The following is a 22,213-nucleotide window of genomic DNA, read 5'->3' on the forward strand; positions in this document are numbered from 1 at the left end:
ATCAAAATTGACGATACCCCATATCATGTACTTAACTGAGTGTCCCACTTATAAAATTTCCACTTAAAATCCTTGAGTTTTTAAAGTGTAATTGCAGCAGAAATATTTTACTATTCTTTACTTTTGCTCTGAGTACTCCAAAATCCCTCAGTTGCTCTTGAAAGAGTAAAATGATATCACAGGCAATATTTTTCAAAGGTAGTAGGCAGAAAACTTAAAGTACACAGCACACAATAGGTTATACATACAAAAGCAAGTATTTTCCAAATATAACAATTTATAGAAAAAAGCTTCATTTGAACTCTTTAAAAACATTTTACTTTGCTTTAAGAACTGTGCCACCTGTTGTTACAAATAGTAGGATGTATTCCTTAAGATCACAAATGTATGTAAAAACATTTTCTTACTATACTGAATTTACATGTGGACAGTTTACCTGAGCAGATGCTTTTATAGAGACTTATGCACATTCTCTGGGATTATGTTTGTATGAAGTAGAACTAAGGGGGAAAATACACAACTACCCAGCAACCAGTAGAATCTTCAGATTGTCTATTATTAATAATAATTCCATGACAATGTATATGTAGAAAGTAAACTGGAAATGGCATTGCTACCCTGAATCGTGTCTTTTGAAATGAGGTTCCATTCTCCTCAGCTCAGATAGCCTTTGCTATACTTTTTAGATCTCTTAAGCCAAGCATAGAAATGTCTTTTTTCCTGTTTAATGCCCCCATTGGACCAGTGGTTCTGAGACTGACATGAAAATTGATTGTTGAGGGATATTTCAGCCTTCTAGCAGTCAGCAATTACAAAAAATGTAAGCACTAATCCTGAAGAAATCACCTGCAGAAAAACTTGGACTGGCATTTGGAACTCTGGATCTTGGCCAAGACAAAAGGTCACCAGCCCCATCCTGCACAGTGTGGTATGTCATGCTGGCCACAATAAAACTGAAAGAGACTGAGGACTCTCCACAGGGTGGAAAATGAGGCATGGAAGCTTTGATTAGTGAGCTGTTAGGCACGCAGACATTAATTTTGAAGCATTCTCATCTCCAAGCTGAGTAATAATGCTTGTAATATTATGGGATTGTTTGGCTACTGCAAGAAATTCAGAAGACTGAATAGAGAGTCTTTGTTGGCCTCTTAGTGTCTATAATGAGACTGTTAAATGCCACTTTCCTTCTCTTCATCCACATCTTCCCTCCCACACCCCCTGCCTAATTCTTACCCACTGTGTACAGAGAGGCAAACACAAATATATATAAAAGGTCTTTAGTATATTTGTCAATAAAGCAGAACAGAAAGGTAAAAATAACTCCAAGTAGAGAATTTTCCATATCTCATCTCACCTCTATCTTATAGGTACGTTGGAAAAGAGAACAGGAAACCCCCAATCCAAAATGCAGCCACCTTCTCTCCCCAATTTTGCATGCTGCCTCCTTTCTGAGGAACTGACTTGTGCATCTGTTTATGAGGCCTTCTGGGTGCAAGCCCACCTTTAAGTTGCTATTTTCAGCAGTGTTACTTTTTCATATTAGAAAAATTCCAGGTTGACAACTGCCAGCATCTCAAAATGACCAGACACTAAAGAAATGCAACCTGCCTCATGAAGAATGAAGGTTCTAGAGGTCTAGTGAATAGCCCAGAAACATCTGGAACTGGGTGCTACTCTGTTAGCTGATTACTTTCCTCCATTGGGCTGATGGTGTTTCCATACCTCACAGTGATGTTTTAAGGACTAGCTCTAGAAGTAGTAGCAGTTACCATATATGTAATCATATCATGGTTGTTGTTTTCTGTAATATGATTTGGTGTTAGTAGAGTGCTTTTTAATTTTTCTTTATCATACGCAATGGTAGCCAGGCACTTACTCAAATAGAAGTGAAGCTGTGGCTCAATTGCCTACTTTCCACAGTATGCTGCTGGGAAGAACCTTTGCTGATGGAACTGAAGGTGCTACCTTTAACAAGAAGCCACTGTGCCTATCTGAGGCTCCTGTGTCCATTTTCACTTGATTGTTAAGCAATTCATGAGTTTCCCCTTAACTCCATTCTGCTGGACCACTGCCAGGTACCCAGATCTTAACCTTAGGCCCCATCACTGAGTGGGAGGTCATAGCTGGTCCATAAAAGTTGAGTAAGCAAGAACCCCATTTCTGCCTCCCAAGAAGCCAGCTAGCCCCTCCTAAAACAGACTGAGAGACTAGAGTCAGATGGGTTTTTTCCCCCTATTCCTAAAGTCAAGATAGATCTGTTTTCAGGAACATACACACACTTGACTCTTTTGGAAAGAGGAAGGCAAAATCTAACAACTACTGCCTACTTCTGTTGTTTCCTATTGAAGTTAGAATGATGGAAGAAAGTGGATCAGGCTATGATCAGCCATCATAATTCCACACTCCTCTACTTCTCATTCACACCATATGCTTTCCTCTCCATCAGGTGTGAGGCCCCACTCTTCTACCAAACAAGACTTAAACTTTGCATTGACATAAGAGGAGAGGCACTTAGAATTTGAAATAGCTTCCTATGCTATCTCTGTCCCAGAACCTCCATGTTAAACCAGTTTTAACCCTGGCCAGGTGGCTCAGCTAATTGCAGCATCATTCCATACACCAAAACATAGGGTGTTTCATTCCCAGTCAGGGTTGTGGGTTCGGTTCCTTGTCAGGACACATGTCACAGGCAACTGATCGATATATCTCTCTCACACCTCTCTCTCAAATTAATAAACATATAAAAATTTAAAAAATAAAGCCAGTCTTATTCTAGCGGATGCAGAGTCCATAAGTTCAGAAGTAGTCAAATATGAGAATCAGAAGCACTCTCCATGCCTTGCCTGGGCCTTGCATTTCCAACCACTCTCCCTCTCCAGTCTTAAACAACACACACTCACACACACATCTCTGTATCTATCTATCTATCTCCATGGCATCTCTCTTTTTTTAAAAGATTTTATTTATCCTTAGAGAGACGGGAAGGGAGAGAGAAAGAGAGGGGAGAAACATCAATGTGTGGTTGCCTCTCACGCACCCCCTACTGGAGACCTGGCCCACCACCCGGGCTTGTGTCCTGACTGGGAATTGAACCAGTGACCCTTTGGTTCCCAGGCTGATATTCAATCCACTGAGCCACACCAGCCACAGCTTCTCTCTCCTTCTTACTCAGCAATATTCTGGAGAAAAGCCAAGAAAGGATTGCAGGAGGGAGGGAAGTTTCCCTCTTTGGGACAGAATTTTAATCTCCAGCCCAGCATCAAGAGTTTCCCTAAGGTGGATAGAAAGTCTAATGTGTTTTATTTTTAACTACTTTCTATTTGTTTGAATGTTGCATATTTCTGCTAGTAGGTTTTCCTTTAATAAAACCATTAATACACCAATGGTATTTTCTTATTTACAACAGACTGACAGAATTAATGCTGTTAACATTGGGCCTCTTTTTTATTTTTCTTTTTTTCCCCCTCTCATTTGCTTTCCAGGTCATCCTGACCTGTTCAGCTTAGACTGTTTCACATTTGTTTTTTTATGTCAGTTTAAATGTAATTGTAAAAGCATGTATGCTCTAAATTCATGAAGTTACTTTTTCCAGTGAAAAAGCTTGTTGTGTGAAGGCATTTCCAAGCTTTTTGGTAATGATCTTATGCCCCTCACCCAGGATGGCATCTGGACAGTAAGCCCCTTTCTTCTGGCACAGTAGTCAAAGAGAGACTTGAAAATGATTTCTGTCAGATCCTGTGCTTTGGCAAGTATATGCAACATTGGATATCATTCTATTATTAATTATATTACTTTTTCACAAACTAACAACCATTAGACTAAATAGTCTAACACAAACCTTGAAAGATAAATATTTGATATTCTATTCCCTAGCTATTCCTTTGACTCAGAATTAAGAATGGGGGTACATGTGGAAGATCAAGGACCCTTCTTGCCTGAGAGAGTTTAACCTACACTTATTAGTGTATACTTAGACTTATGTGTACATGTAACTAATGTCTCACTCCATATATGCCAAAGACTGGCTCTGTTCCCAGTCTCCTGTATCTTTCCTAGTTCCTCAACACTCATCTCCAACTGACCCTTCTCCCCACTAACATGCTATTCAAACTCATAAACTGTAAAGAGTACTGCCCTAGAAGTCAGGGAAGCTGATTCTAGTTATTGCTCTACTACTATCTGGCTTTGTGAACCTGGGAAAGACTTACTTAGCATTGGTCTTTAGTCTGATGACCTTGTTTAAGGATTGGGTTGGTTGGGAGATCCAGAATACACAAGATTTGAGGCCTTCAAATATTTTCTTGGCAATGTAACCTATTCTTTGAACCAAATCTGACATTCCCAAATGTAGATACAGAATAAAGCACTTCTTGTCTGGTTTGAAAGAAGGTGGAGTTATTGGAAGTGTATGTTCAGGCCTACTTTATCTCTTCTCAGTGGCCCTAAAGAAACTTGTAGAACCCTTGAAGCACTACTATTAAACTAGTTTGATGTCTGGAAAACCTCCCACCCTGATTATCTCCTAAAATTAATTTAAACTCCTGTGGAAATAATATGTTTTATCAGTTAAATTTTTCATAAACAGGTTTACCTGCTTGAGATAAAAGGATGAAGTAGAGCAATGTAGAGCCTAGCAACTAGCAAGAGTAAAAGACATCATTTATTGACCTGAAGAATTTCTTCTGTGTTAAGTACATAACATATTATCTTAGGGAAAGTTACAAGACTCTGTGAAGTAGATATTATTATCATCTTTGGATTCCGAAACCTCTCAGTTTGTCCTTCTACCTTTGGTTCAGAACAGCTTAGGCAATTTTTCAGAATGCTTTCTAGCTAGAAATTCATTCTTGGAAAATATCACAACCTTCCCACTGGCATGCACTTTTACAGAATTCACATCACTTTAACTGAAATCATCTAATTTCCTTCCAATAATAGTCCTATGCAGTAGTTGGGTCAGATTGTCACCATTATACAGAGAAGAAATCAAAGAAATTATGAGAAATCAAAGGTTATGTTCAAGGTCATACATCTAATAATATTGAATACCACCACCTTTTCTTTTTTAAATTTATTTATTTCTAAAGTATATTTTATTGATTATGCTATTACAGTTGTCCCATTTCCCCCCTTTACTCCCCTCTACCCTGCACCAACGCGAATTCCCACCCCCACCTGCCTTAGTTCATGTCCATGGGATGTACATATAAGTTCTTTGGCTTCTCCATTTTCTATACTATTCTTAACCTCCCCCTCTATTTTGTACCTACAATTTAGGCTTCTTAGTCCCTGTACCTTTTCCACCATTCTCCCCCACCCCCTCCCCACTGATAACCCTCCATATGATCTCCATTTCTGTGATTCTGTTCCTGTTCTAGTTACTTGCTTAGTTTGTTTTTGTATTTAGGTTCAGTTGTCAATCATTGTGACTCTTGTCATTTTACTGTTCATAGTTTTGATCTTCTATTTCTTAGATAAGTCCCTTTAACATTTCATATAATAAGGGCTTGGTGATGATATACTCCTTTAACTTGACCATATCTGGGGAGCACTTTATCTGCTCTTCCATTCTAAATGATAGCTTTGCTGGATAGAGTCATCTTGGATGTAGGTCCTTGCCTTGTATGACTTTGAATATGTCTTTCCAGCCCCTTTTTGCCTGCAAGGTTTCTTATCAGCTTATAGGAACTCCTTTGTAGTTAACTGTCTCTTTTCCTCTTGCTGCTTTTAAGTTTCTCTCCTTATCTTTAATCTTGGAGGATGTAATTATGATGTGCCCTGGTGTGTGCTTCCTTGGGTCCAGCTTCTTTGGGACTCTGAACTTCCTGGACTTCCTGGACACCTATTTCTTTTGCCAGATTAGGGAAATTCTCCTTTATTATTTGTTCAAATAAGTTTTCAATTTCTTGCTTTCCTCCTCAAATTCTGGCACCACTATGATTCAGATGTTGGAATGATTAGAGTTGTCCCACAGGTTTCTAAGCCTCTCCTCATTTTCTTGAATTCTTGGGTCTTCATTCTGTTCTAGTTGAAAGTTTATTTCTTCCTTCTGCTCCAAATTGTTGATTTGATTTGAGTCCCAGTTTTCTCCCTTCACTGTTGGCTCCCTATTTTTCTTTATTTCACTTTGCATAGCCTTCACTTTTCCCTCTATTTTGCAACCATACTCAACCATTTCTGTGAGCACACCCTAGTTACCAGTGTTCTGAAGCCTGCATCTGATAGGTTGGCTATCTCTTCATCACTTAGTTCTATTTTTGGAGATTTAATATGTTATTTCACTTGGGCTATATACTTTTTTTTTGTCTCAGTGTTCCTGTTACATTGTAAGAGGTGGAACCTTAGGTATTTGTCAGGGCATGGTGTTTTGGTGTAGTCTGAATGAATGTTGCTTCTTTAACTCCTTGGTTGTTGCACTTCCATACAGTTCACTTCTCTGGCAGTTCTGGTTATTCTTTTTTAAATTTGTCGTTGTTATTCTTTTGGTTGTGTGAGGAGGCAAAGTATATCTACCTATGCCTTTGTCTTGGCTGGACACAATTTTGGGATTTTTGACATTAATCCAATCTTTCCAGTCACAGATAGGGAGGCTGAGGCAGGAGAGAGTGAGGTTGCTATATTACATCAGGTCTGTTTTTTACTAACTGATCTTTAGTTTCTCTTAGTAATTGCCTCACTTCTTCTATATTTGCAGTGTCCAACACAGTAGCCACTAACCACATGTGGCTATTTAAATTTAAATTAATTATAACTAAATAAAATTATAATTCCTTAGTGTCACTAGCTGCATTTCAAATACTCAAAGGCCACATGTGGCTAGAGGCTACTGCATAGGATAGCACAGATATAGAACATTTCCATCATCACGGGAAGTTCTATGAAGTAGTGTTGTGAATCTAAACTTGTCTCTGGGGCAGCTATCCCATTTGCAATGCCCTACTCATGCTATTGGGAAAGAAAAAAAGCAGCCAAAGAATTTTACACAGATGAATTTATGAGTTTTTCTAAAAGGCAGAGGGGCACACAGAGTAATTGATGGTGGTACAATTAGTGAAGTATGTTCTGTCACCTTGACTGTACCACTGGTAACTCAGATCTTAGTGAGGTGGTGACTTGTGGACCTAAACAAACTCATTACAAGCAAGACCAATATGTTCAGAGACTGTGGGGAAAATCCACCAACATGAAATAATTCCCTTTCTATGCATAGTGCTAATGAGAATTTGGCTGGTATTTTCACATTCTCCTCTCCCAGACCTATGTGTCATGTGCTTGCCTCCCAGACCGAGGTAATGTGTTATTCCTGTGGCCACCGTAGCTCAAATGGCACCAGGTGCTCTGGCCTCTCTGCCTGACCAGGGTAATTGTACTGAACATAAATGAAATCAGATTCCATTCGTTCTACTGGGGGATCCTCTGTTCTCTCTCTGCGGCAAAGGCCAGCATGTCACTAGACGACTTCAAATGCTGGACAATGAGGCTTGCTATTCTTAGCTGTTACTCAATGCCCAAGACCTTGTTTTCTTCTATTAAGGCCAGCCCCACACCCCTCCTGCACCTGAGCCCCAGAGTCAGATCTAACTTTTTCATGTGATGTACAGGCCTACTGGCCCCTGTGTTATGGCAGAGACCCATTAGTTTACTTAAACTGAGTGGTGAGGCCAGGAAAAGAAGATGGTAAAGGTAGATAATTCTAATAGTGTGTGGGTTAGTTTGCATCTCTTCCCTGTCTTTCAATCTCACATCAGAGCAGTGATGAGAAAGGGCCACTGTCAAGGTACTTCCCTGTTCCTACTGGCTCTTTAGGGGACTGAAGCACCTGACATGATGCTTGGATCCTATAGAGAACTCACTTTTCAGCCTGGGGACATTAGATCCCAGTGAGGGCTGCCTCTACAGCACTAGAGAAATATTTTTCAAATTTGGATTCATCATACATCCTTAAGGAGAAATACATGTTATTAATCTGTAGCTTTTATAGCCACTGTGACTTTTAGGCTCTGTAGTAGCCCCATTTCTTGCCACCTCAGGATAGAGGTTTTCTCATCCATGTTCAGGAGAGAGGCAAGGTGAAGTGAAGTTTCCAATGTCTTAGAAAGTTTGAATCTCTCACTCTAAGGTCGAGGATGTTCATCTTCCTCATCTGGAACTCAAAAGAATCACTTTCTGTGGTAGGTAGATTTCTAAGATGGCCCCAAAGTTTCCCATCCCCCTGGTGTGCAGATACCTTCTTTCAGTCACTTAGTCAAATGCTAATCTAGGTGCTGTTGTGAAAGAATTGGAAAGTTGTGATTAAGGCCGCAATTCAGTTGAATATTAAGCGTTCTTATCCTTCATAGGCCTGACCTAATCACATGAACCTTTCAAAGGAACTGGGATATTTCTGGAAAGATATTCATGGAGTCAGGGGGATTTAACATAAGGAAGATTTTCTGTTGTTGGCTTAGAAGATAGGATTCCACGTGGCAAGAAATGAGGGCAACCTTGAGTAGCTGGGAGCAACTTCTGACTGAAAGCCAGAAGGAAACAAGATCCTTAATCCTACAGATACAAGAAACTGAACCTTGCCATAATCACATGAGCTTGGAAGAGGGCACTGAGCTCCAGATTAGAATGCAGCCTGGGCAATATTTTGATTTCACCCTTGGAGATACTGAGCTGAGATCAAACTTTTGACTTACAGAACTATGAGCTGATAAATGGGTACTGTTTGAAGCTGCTAAATTTGTGGTGACTTCTCAGTCAGCAATAGACAACTAACACAGTTTCCTTATAGAAGTTTGGTTTAGGGCAAGATAATTTGGAGTCAGAAGGTCTTGGATTCACACCCTAGCTCTGTTATTTAACTAGGTTAATAACTCTGAGCCCTTTGCTTAGCTTCTCTGAGATCTAGTTTCCTTATTTGTAAAAAGGGGGTGACCCAACATAGTTCTTAAAATACTTTGGAGAACTATATAAGAGAGAATGCCTGGCAGATAGCTCTCAAAATGGTTTCTCCACTCTGCATCCATTTCTTTTTTTTTTTTTTTGCATCCATTTCTAAAGAGTAGACAGTGAATGGCTTGGAGGTGACCTAACTCAGGCATGGGAAAAGGGGGAGAGCAAGATTAATAGAGAACCAGATAGAGTAGAGAAGAGAAGGAAAAAGTAAAAATTATGAAATGAAATATAGTAACAGAGTTTCTTCTGGACATAGCTGCCTATAAAACTGAATTGAGATCATGAGCGTAATTCTAAATATTACATAAACATAAAAGTATATATGGTGCAGGCCTGCAAAAACTTTCTGAAAACAAACTAGGCTGTAATTATGTGAATGTATGTGAGTATGTGTGCAGGTGCTTATATATTATAATGCTTACATCTAGGGTTCATGAACTGAATATCTTTAGTAGTTGGGCAGATATGTAAATGAGTAAAACTGCCTAGTGAACATGGAGTGGGCTGGGGAAAGTAAAAGTAATTGAAGTCCTGCCTAGGAGCAGCCTGTGTCAATTTTCTAAATGACAACTGTGCTGGACAAACAGAAATCTGCAAGTGAATTTTGGCCTGGGAAAAGTCAGCATATGGTTCTGGTTTAAATCATACCAGCTATCTTTCCACCCATGAGAATTAGAGTCAGGGCATATCACTCTATAATTCATGCTTAGAAGGTCAGAAGAACACTGGATTAGGATCCAGGGAAGCTCACTGCATGACCTCAGTACCATCTCTTTCCTTCTTTTGCTCTTAATTTCCAAATATATATATATATATATATACATATATATACATATATTTGGAAATATAGATATAGATAGATATACAGATATATATATCTATATCTATATCTATATATCTTCCATATATATATATATATATATATATATATATATATATTTCCTTATGTGAAAAGTGGGGATAATATTATTACTTAATTAATGAGTATATCAACAAGGACTATGGACACTATGATGGCCTCTGAAAGTACAAGAAAGATTCTACACCACCTGAAGGACTTTCCAAGACTCAATGCAAGCATAGCGAAAAATGCACTGAACTTAAGGAAACAAAGTGTGATGATGACATCAACATTCTAAAATATTATTCACAATAAAGAAAAAGTGGTGGGGACTTCTGGCCAAGATGGAGGCATAGGTAGATACACTGTGCCTCCTCACACAACCAAAAGAAGGACAACAAAAAATTAAAAAACGAAACAAAAAAACAACCAGAACTGACAGAAAATCAAACTGCATGGAGGTCCTACAACCAAGGAGTTGAAGAAACATTCATGTTTAAACAAATTATATTTAAAAATAAAGGCTAGGCTAAGGGAAATAAGGGAAAATGTACAGGGAACCGATAGCAATAGGAAGAAAACTGGGATCAAATCAATCAAGTGGACCAGAAGGAAGAAAAAAAAACACCAAACAGAAAAGAATGAAGGAACAAGAATTTTTAAAAATGAGGAGAGGCTTAGGAACCTCCAGGACATCTTTAAACGTTCAAACATCTGAATTATAGGGGTACCAGAAGGGGAAGAGGAAAAACAACAAGTGGAAAACTTATTTGAACAAATAATAAAGGACACCTTCCCCAATCTGGCAAAGGCAATAGACTTCCAGGAAATCCAGGAAGCTCAGAGAGTCCAAAAGAAGCCAGACCCAAGGAAGCACACACCAAGGCACATCATAATTACATCCCCCAAAATTAAAGATAAGGAGAGAAACTTAAAAGCAGCAAGAGGAAAAGAGACAGTTAACTACAAAGGAGTTCCTATAAGCCTATCAGCTTATAGGAACTGATAAGAAACCTTGCAGGCAAAAAGGGGCTGGGAAGACATATTCAAAGTCATACAAGGCAAGGACCTACATCCAAGATGACTCTATCCAGCAAAGCTATCATTTAGAATGGAAGGGCAGATAAAGTGCTCCCCAGATATGGTCAAGTTAAAGGAGTATATCATCACCAAGCCCTTATTATATGAAATGTTAAAGGGACTTATCTAAGAAATAGAAGATCAAAACTATGAACAGTAAAATGACAACAGAGTCACGATGATTGACAACTGAACCTAAATACAAAAACAAACTAAGCAAGTAACTAGAACAGGAACAGAATCACAGAAATGGAGATCATATGGAGGGTTATCAGTGGGGAGGGGGTGGGGGAGAATGGTGGAAAAGGTACAGGGACTAAGAAGCCTAAATTGTAGGTACAAAATAGAGGGGGAGGTTAAGAATAGTATAGAAAATGGAGAAGCCAGAGAACTTATATGTACAACCCATGAACATGAACTAAGAGTGGGAAATGTTGGTGGTATGTGGGGGGTGCATGGCAGAGGGGGATAAAGAGGAGGAAAAAAATAGGACAAGTGTAATAGCATAAGCAATAAAATATATTTCTAAACTAAAACTTAAACACAGGCAAACAACAAAAAAAAGTCCCAAAATTGTGACTAGGACTAAATTCAACTTTGGAATACAGATATGTTTCAGGAAAATATTTTAGTATTATATGAATGCCTTCTAGAGGTGTGCGTGTGTGTGTGTGTGTGTGTGTGTGTGTGTGTGTGTGTGTGTGCGCGTGGCATAAGCAAGAAGGCAATAAGGCAACCACTGCAGTTCACAAGTGCTCCCATCATTCACAAACACACACCCACCACTGTATACCTGTGCAGATCTTGAAGGTATATTGAAGCTGTGACCCCCTGTATGAATTGATTTCTAAGGACCCTTCCTCTTTTGTCATGTTGTGAATATATTGGCCACTATATGCCCCAAACCCATTTCTAATTTGTACACGTGACTAGAGTATTCCCATAGCTTCCTGCCTGTGTGCTTCTAGATTTGATGCTAGTTAATGAATTTTGAAGTAAAAGGTGAGGATGAAAGGCAGGAAAGACATAACCCAAACCCCATTCTTCAACCCTGTCATTTAGGTTCAGGACTTCAGACACCTTGGAGTGGAAGCATGATAGTAGGAAAAACATGGTTGTTGTAGTCAGCAGACCAGGTTCAGATTATGAAGTTCAAATTTTTACTAGCTGTGTTAACCTTAGTTTACTTACTTGCAAAAAAAGGGGGGTTTAGAAATGTTCTTAACTTTCGAAGATTATGTGGAATTAAATAATGTAACGTGTTCATAGAGTGAGACACATAAAAGGCCCTGAAAAAATAGTTATCTTTATTTCTTGCTGTTTCTCAGGCAAAGGGCTAATTGTGTCTCAGTCCTCTCCCAGGCTTAAAGAGGACTAAATGGTCTGGCAAGTCCTTATCTCAAGACCAGAAAGTGCCAATAATCAGGAATAGTGGGTCTACTTCTAGAATCAGTACCAGGGCAGCAGATCCAATAGGCACTACAGCCTGTAAAGCTGCTTACAAGAACTCATGTCAGCATTAGGTCATCTTGCACTCTGGTTTGATTTTCCAGACTCTTGTTATTTTACCGAGTTTACTCTATGCTCCTCTTCAACCACCAACTCCACCATTTTTTCCTCCTCTTTCCTAGTTGTTGATCCAAACATGTGGTGCATTCTTGCATTGAGTTTCACTATGATTGTAGTTTGCATTGAAGGAATTATTTTTCTAGTTATACACCTGCAAGTTATTTTGAGATAAGTATTTTTCCCACAGGATCCAGAAAGAGATCAGCGGTAGGTTTTGTTGTATTTATCCATTTAAATTTGGCAATCCAGTTCTTTCTTTGTTTTATACCTTTTTGAATGTATTGTTATTCTTTTAAAGGGATTAGAGATAAAATGGTTTATGATCTGCCCCAGTGCATCTGGCTACACTAGGCCTCAGAGATATGACCTGCGCGATTATTTATATGTGTGCCAATATAAATGCCAGGGAATTAAGCATTAGGATGCCCAAGGACCTTTAAATTGAGTGTGTGTGAGCATGGGGTGGGGGAGGATGGTTTATAAAGTTTGAGTTTTTGATTATTGTTGTTTTTAATGATGTTATTTTTATCATCCTTTCTAGTGGCTGCCTCCTAGCATGGTTCCTATTTTACAGACATATTAGAGGCAAGAAAATTCTATTATTTCTTTGTTACTATTGGAGATTTCAGCCCTTCAGCTTCCCCTTGACCCCTTTGCTAAAGAAGAAAATCAATATGTGTTGCAGTGTATATTCACTATGGATGTAATGTCTGACAATATCTGAGGCTGTTTTAGATTTAGAAGGAAATTCTGCAACACCAGAAAATTCCTATTTCTTTTGCAAAAAAATGTGCTGATAGAATTTGGTAGTCTGAAGATGGGAAGAGACATTCAAGGCCATTTAAAAACTCATTCCCATCTGATGCTTCAGCTTGAATTCTTAACCATTGTGCATCTACTCTCTGCTTGATCATCTCTAATAAATAACAAGAATGCCTAGCAACCTTTCCATGTCCAGAGAGCTTTAGCTATAACAGAGAGAGAGAGAGAGAGAGAGAGAGAGAGAGAGAGAGAGAGAGTGTGTGTGTGTGTGTGTGTGTGTAGAGATAGACAGAGGGAGAGAGAACTAATTCCAAGTCACTATACGTTTTGGTACCCCTAGGGACTCAAAATATATGTCTAGTTCTTCTAGACTTGTGTGTGCCTTTTTATTCTCTTGACCTAGAAATCTAGATGTGCTAGACATAGACAAAGTACATCACTCTCTTGATTTAAAACGTTCTGTATTTGCCTATTATCTGTAAGGTAAAGCCCAAACTTACTTTTTAAAGACTATTTATTTATTTATTTATTTATTTATTTATTTTTAGAGAGGGGAAGGGAAGGAGAAAGAGATAAATAAAGAGAAACATCAATGCATGGTTGCCTCTCATGTGGCTCCCACCGGGGACCTGGCCTGCAACTGAGGCATGTGCCCTGACTGGGAATGGAACCAGCAACCCTTTGGTTTGCAGCCTTCACTCAATGCACTGAGCTACACCAGCCAGAGCCCTTTTAATTATACTTTATTGATTATGCTATTACAGTTGTCCTGATTTTCCCCCTTTGTCCCACTCTATGCGGAACCCCCCACTCCCTCAGGCAGTTCCTGCACTTTTGTTCATGTCCATGGGTCATCCATATAAGTTCTTTGGCTACTCCATTTTCTGTAGTGTACTTTACATCACCATGGCTATTTGGTAACTACTTATTTGTACTTTTTAAATTCATTTTTATTGTCCTAGTACAGTTGTCTCCATTTTCCCTTCACCACTCCCCCACCCTCCATCCCCACTGCCCACCCTTGATCCTACCACCCTTTGGCTTTGTCCCTGGGTCCTTTATATATGTTCCTTGTGAACCCTTCCCCCTTTTTTCTCCATTAGCCCCCTCTTACCTCCCCCTCTCCTCTAGTTACTGTCAGTTTGTTCTTTCTTTCAATGTCTCTGGTTATATTTTGCTTGCTTGTTTGTTTTGGTAATTAGGTTGGTTCCACTTATAGGTCACATCATATGGTATTTGTCTTTCACCGCCTGCCTTACTTCACTTAGCATAATGCTCTCGAGATCCATCCATGCTGTCGAGAGGGGTAGGAATTCCTTCTTTCATTCTGCTGTATAGTATTCCACTGTGTAAATGTATCATCATTTTTTTAAATTTTCTTTTTTAAAAAAGATTTTATTTATTTGTTTTAGACAGAGGGGAAGGGAGTGAAAAAATATAGGGAGGGAAACATCAATGTGTGGTTGCCTCTCACACACCCCCTACTGGGGGCCTGACCTGTCCTGCAACCCAGGCATGTGCCCCGACTGGGAATCGAATCATCAACACTGTGGTTCACAGGCCAGCTCTCAACCCACTGAATGACACCAGCCACAGTTTGTTTATCCACTCATTTACTGATGGGTTCTTAGGTTGCTTTCAACACTTGGCTATTATAAATAATGCTGCTATGAACATGGGATGGGGGGGCATAGGTTCTTTTGAATTGGTGCTTCAGGATTCTTATGGTAGAATCCCAGCAGTGGAATTGCCAGATCAAAAGGCAGTTCCATTTTTACTTTTTTGAGGAAATTCCATACTGTTTTTCACAGTGGCTGCGTTAGTCTGCATTCCCACCAACAAAGTACTAGGGTTCGCTTTTCTCCACAACCTCACCAGCACTTGTTTTTTGTTGCTTTGTTTATGATGGACATTCTGACTGGTGTGAAGTGCTATCTCATTGTGGTTTTCATTTCCATCTCTGTGATGGCTAGTGATGCTGAGCATTCTTTCATATGTCTTTGGGATCTATTTGTATTTCTTAATGCCCTCACCTCTTCATCCATTCCCTCACACCTAACTCCCATCTTGAAATCATCAAAATGCTCTCTCTATCCATGAGTCTGTGTCTGTTCTTCTTGTTTGCTTAGTTTGTTATTTTAGATTCAATTGTGTGTGTGTGTGTGTGTGTGTGTGTGTGTGTGTGTGTATTTGGCCATTTTATTATCCATAGTTTTGACCTTCTTCTTTTTCTTCCTCCTCCTCTTCCTCTTCTTCTTAAATAAGTCCCTTTAACATTTCATATAATAATGACTTGGTGATAAACTCCTTACTTTTTTTCTTGTCTGGGAAGCTATTTATCTGCCATTCCATACCACATGATAGCTTTTCTAGGTAGAACAATCTTGGCTTTAGGTCCCTGCTTTTCATCACTTTGAATATTTCTTGCCAATCCCTTCTAGTCTGCAAAATTTCCTTGGAGAAATCAGCTAACAGTCTAATGTGAACTCCCCTGTAGTTGACTTGCTGCTTTTCTCTTGCTGCTTTTAAGATTCTCTCTTTAGGACTCTCTGAGCTTCCTGGACTTCCTGGAAGTCTATTGCCTTTGCCAGATTGGGGAAGTTGTCCTTTATTATTTGTTCAAATAAGTTTTTCAATTGTTGCTCTTCCTCTTCCCCTTCTGGTACCCCTATAATCCCAAAGAAGTTGGAACCAAGAAGGAACACACCAAGGCACATCATCATTACATCAGCCAAGATTAAAATGAAGGAGAGAATCCTAGAAGCAGCAAGAGATAAGGGGACAGTCACCTACAAAGGAGTTCCCATCAGACTGTCAGCAAATTTTTCAAAAGAGACCCTACAGGCAAGAAGGTGCTGGAAAGAAGTATTCCAAGTCATGAAATCCAAAGACCTGCATCCAAAATTGCTCTATCCAGCAAAGCTTTCATTTAGAATGGAAGGGCAGATAAAGTGCTTCTCAGATAAGGTCAAATTCTAGGAGTTCATCATCACCAAGCCCTTATTATATGAAATGTGAAAGGGACTTACCTAAGAAAAAGAAGATAAAAAAGATGAACAGTGAAAGGACAGCAAACTCAGTTATTAACAACCACACCTAAAACAAAAGCAAAGTAAGAGGACAGTTAGATCAGGAATGGAACCATGGAAATGGAGATCACATGGAGGGTTAGCAACAGGGGAGTGGGAAGAGGAGAAGGGGTGAGAAGATACAGAGAATAAGTAGCATAGACAGTAGGTAGAAAATAGACAGGGGGAGGGCAAGAATAGTATGGGAAATGTAGAAGCTAAAGAACTTGTGACACATGGAGATAAACTAAAGGGAGGTATAGTGGGGGAGGGGTGTGCAGGGTGGAGGGGAATGAAGGGGGGGAAATGGGACAACTGTAATGGCATAATCAATAAAATATATTTTAAATAAATAAATAAAAAGATTCTTTATCTTTAACTTTGCATTTTAATTGTGATGTGTCTTGGAGTAGGCCTCTTTGCATCCATCTTGTTTGGGACTCTCTTGCTTTCTGGACTTGCATGTCTATTACCTTCACCAAGTTAGGAAAGTTTTCTTTCATTATTTTTTTCAAATAGATTTGCAATTTCTTGCTTTTCCTTTTCTCCTTCTGGCACCCCTATGATTTGAATGTTGGACCTCTTGACATTGTCCCAGAGGCTGCTTAATTTCCTTGTTTTTTGGACTCTTTTTTCTTCTTGTTGTTCTGATTGGTTGTGTTTTGCTTCCTTATGTTTCAGATCATTGATTTGATTCTCAGCTTCACTCTACTGTTGCTTCCCTGTAAATTGTTCTTTATCTCAATTAGTGTTTCCTTCATTTCTGATTGGATCTTTTTTATGCTGCTGAGGTCCTTCCTTGCTAATTTCCTTGAGCATCCTTATAACCAGTGTTTTGAACTCTGCATCTGATAGATTGTTTATCTCCATTTTGCTTAGCTCTTTTTTCTGGAATTTTGATCCATTCTTTCATTTGGGCCATGTTTCTTTGTCTCCTCATTTTGGCAGCCTCCTCATTATATGAAATGTTAAATGTTTGTTTAACAAACAAACATAGAAAATATTTGTTTCTATGTATTAGGAGAACTGTTTTGACTCTGTGTCTTGGTAGTGTGGCCTAACGCAATAGGTGTTCTGTAGGGTCCAGCAGTACAGCCTCCTCCTGTAGTTGAGCCTTGGTTAATGTTGGCAGGTTAACTGGAGGGATTTACCCAGGCCATTCAGCTGCAAGGATTGGCTATAACCACTGACCACCAACATCTGCCCTCTGTGGAGGATCAGCTGTGCAGGGGCAAGGTTTTGGTGCTCTGATATGGTCTGTAGCTATGCACTGGGTGTGCCGGCACTGGGATTTCCTGGGTTGTGCAGGCCAAGGTCAGCCCCCACCTGTGTTTTTCTCTGGGTCACCCTGCCTGAGATACAGAGCAATCTCAAATGGCTGTTACTTGTGCTGGGCTTGGAGATTTCCAGGTGAACCTGAGCTGTGAATCTAGGCTAGCTGCATCTAGTGCTGGGCCTCATGCTTACTGTAGCCAGCTGTTGCTTTGTTGAGAGGATTTAAGTTGTGAAGCAGGAGCCAAGACCAGCCATATGGAAAAGCATCTTAGGTGGGCCTGTAAATTGGGTGGGGTGGAGTCTCTAGGGTTCTCCTGGTGAAGCCCAAGCTTCTTAACATGTTATACATGCTCTTTAAAACTCAGGTCTCATCTTTGTTTTCAGCTTCCTAAAAAGCCACTGTCTCTCTCTCTCCACACATGCAATATATACTCCAGCCACACTGGTCTCTATTTTCCCCAAACACTCCTTGGTGTTTTTGTTTATGCTTTTCCACTCTTCTCTGCCTTGTAAACTCCTCACTATTTTTCAAGGTTCAAATCAGATGTTATCATAAAGCCTTTCTTGACCCCACCTCTGCAGATAGATTATTGTCTTTTTTGTTAATACTTTTGTTGTAACATTTACTCATTTGACATTTTAACTGCTGATGGGTAGTAATTTCTCCTGTACCAGACAGGGTTAGGTCCTATGTCCTTTTTGTCATCCAGAAGAAAAAGCTTAACTTTGAATATCTGTTGAATGAATGAATTGTAACTATATTAGTAAACTATTTAATTGAAGGTTCAAGGTATGAATACTGAAGACTGCATTGATGCAGAGCCTAATCCAAAGATATACTAGGTCTGTCTGGCAAGGCAACTGGGTAGAAAGGAAGACATGAAATTTGAGTTTAGTAGGGATTTGGGATGATGGGCCATTCATTCAACCAGGGTAATACTGAGCATTCATCCTTAAGGAGTTTAAAATCTCTGACCAGAAATAATGAACACCCTTATTTTCTTAGCTCAGATAGGTTTTCTAACAGGGTAGCTGTGCTGTGTGTTTTGGCCACTGATAATAAATCCAAGATTCCATTTCTTCCCAATAGCTCGGAAACTGAAGAAACTTGGTAATCTGAAACTACAGGAGGAAGGGGAAGTTTCCAGCGCCAATAGCCCCACTGAGGAGCCAACCCAGAAGCTTGCAGTGTCACATATTGAAGGCTATGAGTGTCAGCCTATCTTTCTGAATGTCCTGGAAGCCATTGAACCAGGCGTGGTGTGTGCTGGACATGACAACAACCAGCCCGACTCCTTCGCAGCCTTGCTGTCTAGCCTCAATGAACTGGGTGAAAGGCAGCTTGTGCATGTGGTAAAGTGGGCCAAGGCCTTGCCTGGTAAGGAAAACAGAGTGGGGGTGTGGGATAAGGACAATAATATTTAGTGAATGTCCCTATGAGCCAGGCAGATACCATGTCTGATCCTTCCCTGCTAATTAACTCATGCAATTCTCACCATTACCCTATGGGAGTAGAGAATGCTATAATCCCTACTTTAAAAATAAGGAAACTCAGAAATCAGTGAGTAGAGCAGCATTATACAGTGTCCCATATACCTCATATCAGCACACAGCGATCATAGCATGAAAATTTCCCCATAATTATAGATCATAGAGACATAACCTTTATATGCCTTAAGATGCTCTTCTCCATATGCACACATATGCTCACCCCAAAGATAATTTTGAGCCTGACTGATATTCTATCTTCAATATTATCTTTAGGAGCCATATCATGAGAATATTTATGAGATGGTATGTATAAAGAACATGTGGTTGGGTGTCGGAACACTTGGGTTCTAGTCTTAGTTCTGCTTGTAAATCATTCTGTGGCCCTTTCCCTTTCCGGGTCTCAGTTTCTCCATCTGGATCATGTGTGAAGAGTGATTTGGACTAAATTGATGTTTTTCAAACTTTTCTGTAAGGAACTTTAGTGCTCTTTTAAAAACATTAGGAATGATAGAAGGAGGAAATATTCAGTGAATTCCTTGGTAATCAAAGAAATACAAAATTTTTGTCTAACTTCCACTTAAATACTTCCAGTGATGGGGAACTCACTTTCTCCCTTGGCCATCTGTTATTGGAACAGGACTGATTATTAAAATATTAGTGCTCAACCATCCTCTGTGCAAGTATTCACAGACTTTTCTTTAGCAACCAAACTTTTTATTTCTGAAATTATCATGCACAGATGCAAATAGAGCGGTTAATTTAAAACTAATGACTCTTCCTCACTACACACAGAGAAGCCTTGAGTTACTCTTGCAGAATCTTAGGACTCCAAGGATTACAGTTTGGAGACCAGTGAAACATAAGCTCTGCAAGAGTTCTCCTAATCCTAAAACTCTATGATTCAAGGATTTTGAAACATCGACAACCAATCCAATTTTTTTGGAATGAAAGATCAACATGCCTCCTAATAATAATTGCCATTCAGGAAATTTATAGATAGAAAACAGAGTAGTTTCAAGTGTATTACCCAATTTGATCCTCATAAAAATTCCCTAAAGTAGGGATCCTCCTTCCACCACCCATTTTATAAATAAAAGACACTGAAGTGCTGAGAAATGATATGCTTGGCCTACAAGTACACAGCAGGGCCAAAACTTTAGCCCAGGTCCACCTCTTGATTCCCTTCCTCATCCCACTCCATCCATAGTGCATTTAGTCCTGTAGTTTTGTAACACTGGGCTTCACAGTGAGAGGCCAAGGCCTTACCCAAGATCACCTGGATCTTAATACAGACTAACTGCATTTGAAGATATTGCATGTTAGTCACCAAACCCCTATTTTGTCTTTGCAACTCACAAGGCCCAGTCGCAGCTACTAGACCATCCCTAACACCTTCCCAGCTTGGGAAGCTGGAAGCTGAGTTTGACTAGACAATAAGATCACTGGGAAGAAGGCTCAAGGACTTTGGCACTGTGCCAAAACAGAATGTTCACACAAGGAGGAAAAATACAAAAAAATAAAAAACTATGGTACATTTACACAATGGAATACTATGCAGCAGAAAGAAAGAAGGAACCTACCCTTCACAACAGCATGGAGGGAACTAGAGAGTATTATGCTATGTGAAATAAGCCAGGTGGCAAAAGATAAATACTGTATGATCTCACAAGAGTGTAATCTAATGAACAAAACAAACAAAAGAGCAAATAAAACCAGGGACATGGAAATAAAGACCAAACTGACAGGGATCAGAGGGGATGGGGCAGAAGGAAAACTGGGAAAAGAAGGAGAAAGGTCAAGGAACATGTTTAAAGGACTCATGGTAATGGACCATGGTGGGGTTGACTGTGAGAGTGGAGGGTGGGCAGGACAGGGGAGAGCAATGGATGAGAAATGGGGATAACTGTAAGAGAATAACAATTAAAAAAAGAGAAAATTTTTTTAATTCTCACTTACTTAGCTGGTTATCATTTGTGAAACAGAGATTCAGTTTAATCTTTCTGAGCAGTTGCCAAACACCTAAATTATCCCATTTTATCAGATACAGAACCTTGTCCTATGTATGATTCCACTTAATCCTCATAACAATTCTATGAATCATAGGGACTGTTATATCCATTTCAAATGACTAGGCTCAGAGAGGTTAACCAAGTTGTTCAACTTAGTTACTTAACAAATGGAACCAAAACTTGGGCTCACACCCTCTGATTTCTAATTTGGTGGTCTTAAAAATAATGTAGTACAAATCATTTTGGCAGAATTTATATGACTAGGAGTCACTCGTTTTCCTTAGCCCAACCCCCAGGATAGGAAGTCCTCTCCAACATTAACAAGTCTGCAAGACAATATCAGATCAGTTCACCATCTAGTTTATCCAATGAAATAATATGTGACCCTAAGTCATTTAAAAGAATAGTTTCAAAAAGGCCAATTACCAGTTCATAATACCTGTTATTTATATTATCAATAATCACCTAATAGCTCAAGTTATTTGCTCACTCAACAGATTGAGTTCTTTTCCTATACTAGGCACTATACTGGGCACCTACTCAGATAAATTTTGTTGTAAGTTTTCTGTGACAGTGGTGATATATGTAAATTGCCTAGTAGAGTACCTAGTACATTAACAAATGATAACTATTGATTGAGGGTGGGTGAGTAGATAATGTGTATATAATCAGTATATAATCAGGTGTATCTGGTTTCAAATCTTAGCTATACACTAGTTGTTTGACATTGATCAAATCACATGCCTACATGTGCTTCTGTTTCCTCATTTGTAGAGGTGGGAGAACAATCTCTACTTTGCAAGTTGTTATGAACATAGGAATTATGTATAAAGAGCCCCTAGTACAGTATCTGAAACAGTAGATGCTCTGTAAATGGTTGGTCATTGCAGTGAGGCTTGAGTGCTAAGCCACTGCTTTCACTAAAGTCTATTTAAGCTGCTACCAGCCTTGACTCATAGCCCATTCATGGATCTCAAGGATGAATTGTCTTCCTTGAAGATGTTGACTGTCCAGTTCACTACAGTAGCATAGATTTCCTAACTGGCCTTTCTTTGGTCATGTGCCCCCTAACAAGACATGAGACTACAGGTTTCCACTCCAGATTGCTAACAAATGATGTTCATTGGATTCTAATGAGGAAACAGAGTCTCAAAGAAACTGCCTTTGCTTTCAAACCT

General features: G+C 39.4%; 1 protein-coding gene across 2 annotated transcripts in view; it reads left to right on the plus strand.

Annotated features, from left to right (window-relative positions):
* The window catches only part of AR (androgen receptor), a 256,158-nt gene that overhangs the window by 218,540 nt on the left and 15,405 nt on the right, over nucleotides 1-22,213 (plus strand). For both annotated transcript variants that reach the window (XM_053666526.1, XM_053666527.1), the window contains one exon: nucleotides 18,626-18,913. In XM_053666526.1, coding sequence (XP_053522501.1) covers nucleotides 18,626-18,913 — 288 coding nt within the window. The remainder of the gene's footprint in view (nucleotides 1-18,625; nucleotides 18,914-22,213) is intronic.

The sequence above is a fragment of the Artibeus jamaicensis genome, unplaced genomic scaffold, assembly GCF_021234435.1.
Source record: "Artibeus jamaicensis isolate MK-2021 breed Jamaican fruit bat unplaced genomic scaffold, CSHL_Jam_final contig_457, whole genome shotgun sequence".
NCBI classification, from domain to species: Eukaryota; Metazoa; Chordata; class Mammalia; order Chiroptera; family Phyllostomidae; genus Artibeus; species Artibeus jamaicensis.